Raw genomic sequence first — 9,579 nt, 5'->3', positions numbered from 1 at the left:
CCCAGGGCTGTCAGGCACTTATGAAGGTACGCCGATACCTCAGACTCATCCAGGTCAAGACGGATCAGAAGCTAGGTATCGTCGGCGCACGAATAGCACCTGACGCCGAAGCAGCGGATGAGCCGCAACCACAAGAAGATATATATGTTAAAAACAATGGGGGTCAGAGCAGACCCCTGAGGAACATCACAACTGAGGTGATAGGTCTTAGACGTTAAAGGAGGAAGAGAAAGAGTTTGAGATCTATCAGCCAAAAAAGAGACGAACCAAGCCAGTACCTGACCCAAGACACCAATCTGGCCCAGGCAGGAAAGCAGGGTGGTATGGTCTACGGTGTTCAAATCTGCTGACAGATCTAAAAGAATCAGAGCTCCCGACACCCACCCTGCTAACCAGCCTGACCATATCGTCCTGTACAGAGACAAGGACACTCTCTGTGCCTCTGACCAAACTGGGCCCAGTCAAGGAAACTGGAAGATTCAAGAAAAGAAAACAGAATAGGAGAGACTAGTGATTCCAGAAGGTTCATCAGAAACAGGAGAAGAGAGATAGGCCGGAAATGAGAAGGCAGAGCTGGATCCAAAGACGGCTTCTTCAACAATGCAATTACCATGGCAGCCTTAGGTTCAGAGGGGATAGTCCCCAACTGGCAGGAGATGTTAAAGCCGCTGTCATTTCACTAAGGAGATCAACTGAGATCTCCTTCATCACTCCATATGGCAGTGGATGCAAGGGGGCACAGGATTTGATCGGTTGCATGGCATATGAACCATATCCTCGGAAAAAGAGGAAAAGGAGACCACCTAGAACAATGACTGTGTGAACTGCCACTCAGAGGCAGATTACAGGGCAACGGGACATGGACCAATGGGGCAAAACTCTCTGCAATATTAGCACGGATGGTCACAACCGTATTTATAAAAAACTTGGATAAGGAGTCACACAGCTCCTGAGTCGCTCTAATGCTAGGGGCACATTTGCATGAGGAGGATAAGGACTTGATCACAGGAGGCACATCCTTCCTGAATCACTGACAGACAGTCAGGCATGAGCAAGAGAGCAGAGGAGGCTAAGGGGAGCCTGAAGGAGGGCAGAGTGTCATCCACATAACACTGAAAGTTAGAACAGATGGTAAGGATTCGGTGTGCCAGAGGTGCCAAGTACTGGTTGAGGGTGAGGGGTTAGAACCCTGGGGAACATGACATGTAGAGAGAGAGGTGGTAGAGAGAAAGGAACCAAGTTGGACCTGGGAGGGTCGATCAGAGATACGGGAGGTCAACCAGGCTAGGGCATCACCTGTGATACCCAGGTTGTCATGGAGACAATTGATCAGGATGGTGCGGTAGACCGCATAGAAAGCAGAGGATAAATCTAGGAGAATGCAGACAGAAGGAAGGTTAGCGTTGAGATTAGAGAGCACGTCTTCACGGATATTCATGAGAGCATTTCAAGCTTCTGGCTGCTCTAAAGCCAGACTGGTGGCCATGAAGACAACCAAGAGATTCAGTATGGAGAGTAAGCTGGAAGATGTCCAGCTTTTCCAGGAGTTTGCCCAAAAAAGGAGTAATAGAGATCACGTGGCAGTTTGCCACAGAGGAAGGATTGGCAGAGGACTTCTTGAGGAGGGGGTGCACAAGGGAGTGCTTTACAGTGGAAGGGAAGGTTCCAGTGACAAAAGAGTAATTGCAGGAATCGGCCAAGGCTGGAGCGAGGGTGTCGAAGTGGTCCTTGATGGTTCTGGAGGAGCAGGGTAGAACCTGCTTTGACGAGACTTTCATAGATCAGACTTGTCTAGAAATTTGACAATTGATAACGCAAAGTTACCGAAAATTAATGAAGTGAAAAGACAGTTGCATGTGTTAGAAATAGAGTTTGATTAAGAAAAACCTGCGTTACAAATCCCACGTTATTCCACTTTACGCACTCCCTGTCTTATATGTATGATGACCAAAACAGTGCAACACCAACCTATCACTGCTGCTGCTATAAATTTGATACTGCTTTCTGTTTACTGGTATGTTGCTGTAGGTTTAGAGGAAATGGGGGCAGTGTTCTTTTCTAGGCTAGAAGACCACCAATCACAGGTGAAAATGCTATATTTTATTCTAGCGTTAGAACAGATATGGATGTAAGGAAGGCTGATGTTGAAATGGAAAACGAAATTGACCGGGTTGCCATGAAACTCGTTTAATGTGCAACAGGGCGGGGCATTGGAAATCATTATGGAGTGTGTTAGGGGGATACTGTAGGGGTATAATATCACACCCATGTTTGTTTTTCTTGATTTAAAAGCTGAAGGTTGACTTCCCAGTATTTCCATCACGTGGGGTGGCTGTTGTGTTTATTTGAGTTAGAGAGAGAGAGAGAGAGAGAGAGAGAGAGAGAGAGAGAGAGAGAGAGAGAGAGAGAGAGAGAGTGTGTGTGTGTGTATGTGCGTGCACACACGAAAGAAGGGGAGTGAGGAACCGACATGTACAGTGAGATCATGAAAGTGATATACAGTGGCACTGGTGCAATATATTGTGGGCACATGTATCATGAAAGTGTAAAATGCTCTTATGCACTGTTGGCAGGATTTTGTCATGTGTTACCTATTGACCCAATTGTAAACTGAATGTCTTTTTACACACTTTTCCCACACAAGTTATGCCACTCCACTCCACTGAAAATACTCATCTGCCCCAGTAACCGTATATATAATTTTGAATGGTGCCCCGTCAGATGCCACCTGCCCCCATAACTAGATGTTGCCTCTCACACTGCAGCGAGCTAACACCTATTAGTGGAATTACATATACAAGAGTAAATGAGGACTTGGATCAGAATGATTTTGAAAAAACTAGGAGTAAAATGATTCTAGGGAGTAAAAAAAAGTCGTTTTTATTCACATGGGGGAATTTCCTAGTTGAGAAAAACATATTTTAATTTTAAAATAGCTGTCCCTTGCAATCCATGGTTAGAAGATCAAATACATTACAAATTAAACAGAAAATGACCATTAAGACCACAATCTTATACAAAACATCACCATCAAAATACATTAACGGACTCAATATATCCATCAACATTTGCAGACAGCTAAAAATAGATAAACTTGGTTAATAGAAATAGACATAGGACATTCTGGTTCATACACCACACTCAGTTCGTCACCATCTACTCCACCAATTCTATCAAATGTACATACTAATATAAAGCCTTACTTAGACCTTGCGAGGGGGAGGTCCAAATTCGATTGCATATCATATCCGCAGGACACACCCGACAGTCACCAATGTAATTCCCAAAACAGGACTGACCGCAAACCTACCAGGGCTTCACGTTTTAGTTTTAGGTGATCCAACTTCTTTAATACAAGGCTTACACATTTCAGCGAGTTTGCATCCTCCAACGAAAGCAATTGGCAAGATATTGAGCTCAGACTTAGCAGACTGTTACCCAATTTCCAAGGGAAAACGAGTAAAATAATAAACACAAGGCGTCTAAATCCGATTTTTTTTATTACTATATCGTCTATACTCTCCTTGAGAATCACAAGTACGGCACCAGTCAGTCAGCCACAGGTGGTGTTAAAGCCTGCAGGATTTTCAAGAACCAAATTACTCTTTAGGCCCCAGAGATCTAATTTGGCAGCACTCTTAAGCACTCTTGCATGTGTACCTTTAGCTTCCTCTTCATATCAGGCAGTAATGTTATTAAAGCTGCTTCGTGTGGTGCTCCTCTGCTGGTACTACTGATCTGACCATATCCATAGAGCTGTCTGGGTGGAAGCAGGGGGCACGCTCTATGGGCCGGTTTCCTTTTTTTCAGTGGAGTATTTTTATTCCCTGTTCTTTTTTGTTGGCAAGGGAGGGAGGATGGTCGAGATGGCTGGAAACGGGCCTAACACCTTGCCTAGAGTAAGGGATCGGGTGTGAGCAGCTGGGTACTGAAGGGGAAAAGAAGGATGGATGGATGAGATGGGTGGAAACGGGCCTCACACCTTGCCTGGACTAAGAGATCGGGTGTGAGGAGCCAGGTACTGAAGGGAAAGGGAGGGTGGATAGATGAGATGGGTGGAAACGGGCCTCACACCTTGCCTGGACTAAGGGATCGGGTGTGAGGAGCCGGTCCTGAAGGGGAAAGGGAGGGTGGATGGATGAGATGGGTGGAAAAGACAGTAAAAGATGCAGATTTCATGCTAGGCCGTCCTGGTTCTTTGGGGGTCCAGTAGAATGTGCCCATTGATGTGTGCAGTGTTGGGCATCTCAGCACAGCTTGGCCCTAGTCAAGGAACCCTATGAGGACCAATGAGGGGGCAGGGTGTGCTGGAAGAGGAATGGAAGGGTAGGTAAGAGGGGGGCTCCAAATGATGCAAACGTTCACTAGTCCTCATTGGAGCAGATGTTTCCTGTGCCTTCAGGGGTCCAGTCATAAAAGGCCACACCCAGCATTTCAATTATAGTACTTGCTAATGTGAGACTGAACTTAGCAAATGATGGCAGCCCCTGGCAACGTGGGGATCCACTTGGCATATAATGGTGGTATTGGTGCATATGAAGCTGCAAATGGTCCATGGGGTAGAAACTTTGTGTGCTCCCCCATTGAACCGTGGCAGTACCAGAGTACTAGGTCATGTCAGGCTCTAACTGAGCATTGTAGTCTTCAGTTGGGTATACAGGACGAGGACTGCACCGGGCCATACGGAGTGAGGTGGTGCTTGTGAATATGGCATTACCTGGGTATATTAAGCCATGGGTGGCAATACTGGTGAACACCCACTATATGATATTCTGCATAGCACATGCTATCTATCCTTATAACATGAATGGTAAGGGTGGGCATAATAGGCTGCACTTGCCCTTTGATCTTAGGCCCCAAGTGAGGAATGCTGCGCCTGGCACAGGATACTACAGTTTGACATACTATGACTTTACCAATACAAATGAGATTACCTGGCATAAAATGGGGGTTCATGGGGTATCCCGTCAACAGTTCAACTTTGAAAGGTTGAACACACAAAAGAGAAATGCACAACAAGCTCTGCTCAGTGTGTACACTGACATGAATAATAGGCTATTAACTGTTGAGCAGCGAAGGATAGAAAAAAGACTGTAGGGCCTGTGTGTTTTCCTTCTGGGTATTGTGGGTGTACCTGGCATATTATGGTGCTACTTGGGGATACAAGAATGGGATTGGAATGGGATGGCAGTACCTCTGCAGGTAAAGACGTACATACCAGGAGTATGTACTCTGTGCATGATACCTGTTACCTTGCTGTATGATGTATGTACGATGTTAGCACCCACACACTAAAGGGTCTCTCAGAGCAGTCCCTGGCATAGGAGGATTGTCGGTGGGCATATGAGCATTTTTCAGTAGGCTGTACAGTTAGTTCCTCGTCAAAATCCTACACTAAATTGCTTGTAAAACAAATTATGTCAAGAATGCAAGTTAGAACGATTGTAGAAAACAGTTATATGTTTTGTGACACTAAGCAGACAACCAAGCCCAGCAAATCTGTCTATTTCATTGCTTCTTGGTCGTGTCCAGCTCTGTCTGTGCTCTTACATGTAGAGAGGCTCTCTCTGAAAACATTGCCATTCTGTAGTGTCCTTTGCCAATACCATTATCAATGGTTTGCTAGGCACCACCAATACTATCCATTATGCCAAAAAACCTTATACAGCCATAAACTCAAATACACAGAAATATTTGGGCTGTCTGCCAGCGTCCAAAGGAGAACACTGCTCACACTACAAATGGTTTTATTACCTTCTTCCTGAAGTTTGGAATTACGCCTTTAATAGATAGTGCCAAGACAACGCTCAAGCTGAAAGCAGCGCAAACAAAGCCAATGTTCATAATTATTTTCAGACGGAAACGTGCATTATTTTAAAGAAAAGGTGCTTACGAAAAGTAAACAAGCAAAAACTTAGGTCAAAAGAAAAATATGTTTATTTTACATATTCAAAGTACCAGCTCTGAACCATGCTGTCAAATAACAAGTTTCATATTCTTCAACATAAAATATGTACATACGCGAGTGAAACATGTAAACAGTGTCTCGGGCTAGCAGCCCTTAGTCCTTGGAGCTAAATAATGAAAGCATGTTAGCTCTTCTGACCACTCAATAAAACGTCATGGTAGGAGGCCATGAACATAGGCCATTACTATCCATGACCAGTCCACCTCCTCAATAGTGGGGCAGTGCTGCAGCTACCCTGGAGGGCCTGAGCTCCACAGCCACCTGGTAGGAGTCCATGAACATAGTACATTACTGTCCATGACTAGTCCACCTCCTCAATAGTGGGGCCAGTACTGTAGCTGCCCTGGCGGGACTGAGCTCCAGAGCCACCTGGTAAGGGTCCATGAACATAGCAAATTACTGTCCATGACTAGTCCACCTCCTCAATGGTGGGGCCAGTGCCGGAGCTGCTTTGGCGGGCCTGAGCTCCACAGCCACCTGCAGGCATTCCACCTGGCATGCCGCCTTGGTAGAGCTTGGTGACAATGGGATTGCAGACCTTCTCTAGCTCCTTCTGCTGGTGGTCATACTCCTCCTTCTCTGCCAGCTGGTTGCTCTCCAGCCAGGAGATGGTCTGGTTACATTTGTCCACAATCTTCTTTCGGTCCTCCTCTATGATCTTGTCTTTCAGTTTCTCATCCTCCACGGTGCTCTTCATGTTGAAGGCATAAGACTCCAGGGAGTTCTTGGCAGTGACCTTCTCTCTCTGAGCTTCATCATCCGCTTTGTATCGCTCACCGTCTTGCACCATCCTCTCAATCTCCTCTTTGCTCAGCCGCCCCTTATCATTGGTGATGGTGATCTTGTTCTGCTTGCCTGAGCTCTTGTCCACAGCAGACACATTCAGGATACCATTGGCATCAATATCAAAGGTCACCTCGATCTGTGGCACACCACGTGGGGCGGGCGGGATTCCACTCAGATCAAATTTCCCCAGAAGGTTATTGTCCTTGGTCATTGCTCTTTCACCCTCAAACACCTGGATCAGGACGCCAGGCTGGTTATCAGAGTAGGTGGAGAAGATCTGAGTTTGCTTGGTTGGAATGGTGGTGTTTCGTTTGATGAGAACAGTCATCACTCCACCTGCGGTTTCAAGTCCCAGTGAGAGCGGTGCCACATCGAGGAGAAGCAAGTCCTGCACATTCTCAGACTTGTCCCCCATCAGGATAGCAGCTTGCACAGCTGCACCATAGGCCACAGCTTCGTCTGGGTTGATGCTTTTGTTCAGTTCTCGGCCATTGAAAAAATCTTGTAGCAACTTTTGGATTTTGGGGATGCGGGTAGACCCACCCACCAGCACAATGTCATGTATCTGAGCTTTGTCCAACTTGGCATCTCGCAGAGACTTCTCCACAGGATCGAGGGTACCTCTGAAGAGATCCGCACAGAGCTCCTCGAAGCGAGCTCTGGTGATGGAAGTGTAGAAATCAATGCCTTCGTACAGCGAGTCGATCTCAATGCTGGCCTGAGTGCTGGAGGACAGGGTTCGCTTGGCTCTCTCGCAAGCAGTTCTCAGCCTCCTGACCGCTCTCTTGTTCTGGCTGATGTCCTTCTTGTGCTTCCGCTTGAACTCCTCAATGAAGTGATTGACCATGCGGTTGTCAAAGTCTTCGCCCCCCAGGTGGGTGTCTCCAGCTGTAGCCTTGACTTCAAAGATGCCATCATCTATCGTCAGAATGGAGACATCAAAGGTTCCCCCACCTAGGTCAAAGATGAGGACATTGCGCTCTCCTCTGCCACTCTTGTCTAGGCCGTAGGCGATGGCAGCTGCAGTCGGTTCATTGATGATTCTCAGCACATTCAGGCCAGCGATAACACCTGCATCTTTGGTGGCCTGTCTCTGGGAGTCATTGAAGTAAGCAGGCACAGTGATGACAGCATTGGAGACTGGGTGTCCCAAGTAAGCCTCAGCAATCTCCTTCATCTTGGTCAGCACCATGGAGGACACCTCTTCTGGAGAGAAAGTCTTGCTCTCCCCCTTGTACTCCACCTGCACCTTGGGCTTCCCACCATCGCTCACCACCTTAAAGGGCCAGTGCTTCATGTCAGCCTGCACCACTGTGTCATCAAACTTCCTGCCAATCAGCCTTTTGGCATCAAAGACAGTGTTCTGGGGATTGAGGGCCACCTGGTTCTTGGCTGCGTCCCCAATGAGTCTCTCGGTATCAGTGAAGGCCACATAGCTGGGGGTGGTGCGGTTGCCTTGGTCGTTGGCAATGATCTCCACCTTGCCATGCTGGAAGACACCCACGCAGGAATAGGTGGTGCCCAGGTCAATGCCAATAGCGACTCCTTTGGGTGCCGACATCTTCAGTGCTTCAGATTCTTCTCAGATATGTTTATTTCTGCTTGGAAGGTTGGGAGAGTGCTGCAGAGGTTTCGTCTCCTGGGTGTCTCTTGGCTGAGCGCTCTGCCCAGTTGTAGGCTCTGGTATTTTGCAGACTTCCTCTCCTGGGTGTCTCTTGGCTGAGCGCTCTGCCCAGTTGTAGGCTCTGGTATTTTGCAGACTTCCTCTCCTGTGTGTCTCTTGGCTGAGCGCTCTGCCCAGTTGTAGGCTCGGGTATTTTGCAGACTTCCTCTCCTGGGTGTCTCTTGGCTGAGCGCTCTGCCCAGTTGTAGGCTCTGGTATTTTGCAGACTTCCTCTCCTGGGTGTCTCTTGGCTGAGCGCTCTGCCCAGTTGTAGGCTCTGGTATTTTGCAGACTTCCTCTCCTGGGTGTCTCTTGGCTGAGCGCTCTGCCCAGTTGTAGGTTAATCGAGGTTGCTGTATCTGCGCTGCTGGAAGCTCTGGTAGAGGAGTTATGTAACTTGCTTGTCAGCAGTTCTTCAGCCCCTCAATTCTAGTAATGTTCTTAGTGCTTCTGTCTGGATTGCTCTCTTCTAGGCGCTCTGGCTCAGTTATGTTCAGGTTTCCTGTTCGTATGTTGCTGACAGGCTCTGCCGCTGACATTTATACACACGCTGCGAATGTACACAAGGGCCACGAGCTACCTAGACCCCGCCCCCTGGCCAATCATAGAGCGCATCTGCCCGCACACCCAGACCTTTCCCGAAGCTTCACCATTCCCAGCCAATCAGAATAGAGCATGGCTCCTCGAGCCGAGCAGCTTCTGGAAACCTCCTGTCTTTTCCTCACAGCGCGGCCAATCATTGCGCGGCTTTTCGCAGAAGCTTCGGGAAACGCCCAGTACATTCCGGGCTGTTTTAGCAGGAACCAATCAAAGCCAGCGGGGGGCGTGTCATGTTAATAAAGTGTCCATGACGCGATGCTTCTGGAAATTGCTGGTAGTTCACAAAAATTAAATTCGTAGCGCTTTTCGAACTATACTATACATTTAAGTGGAGACTGAAAAACACACCGACGTATTCATTTTCCGCTTGTATTGTTGTTAAATGTTCACTTTCTTGCGTGTTTCAGCGGGAAATATCCAGAAACTCTTTTCCACACATGGCTTCGGCACCTCAGACACCGCAGCCTTGCCTGGGCGTGGCTTTCCATTGCTAATGACGCAATACGTCGGTTTCCTGATAGATGATTGGTTGAAGGCTTTGATTGACGGTGTGGATTTAGTC

General features: G+C 47.5%; 1 protein-coding gene across 1 annotated transcript; it reads right to left on the bottom strand.

Moving 5' to 3' along the window:
• Positions 1-5,919: 5,919 nt before the first annotated feature.
• Positions 5,920-9,165, bottom strand: LOC138521984 (heat shock 70 kDa protein-like). The gene has a single exon (XM_069635176.1). The coding sequence runs from the start codon at positions 8,313-8,315 to the stop codon at positions 6,378-6,380; it is 1,938 nt and encodes a 645-aa protein (XP_069491277.1). The 5' UTR covers positions 8,316-9,165; the 3' UTR covers positions 5,920-6,377.
• Positions 9,166-9,579: the final 414 nt, after the last annotated feature.

Source organism: Ambystoma mexicanum, chromosome 13, assembly GCF_040938575.1.
Source record: "Ambystoma mexicanum isolate Mex_15411 chromosome 13, UKY_AmexF1_1, whole genome shotgun sequence".
Taxonomy (NCBI): domain Eukaryota; kingdom Metazoa; phylum Chordata; class Amphibia; order Caudata; family Ambystomatidae; genus Ambystoma; species Ambystoma mexicanum.
Note: the sequence above shows the minus strand (reverse complement) of the source record. Positions and strands in the feature narration are given on the sequence as shown.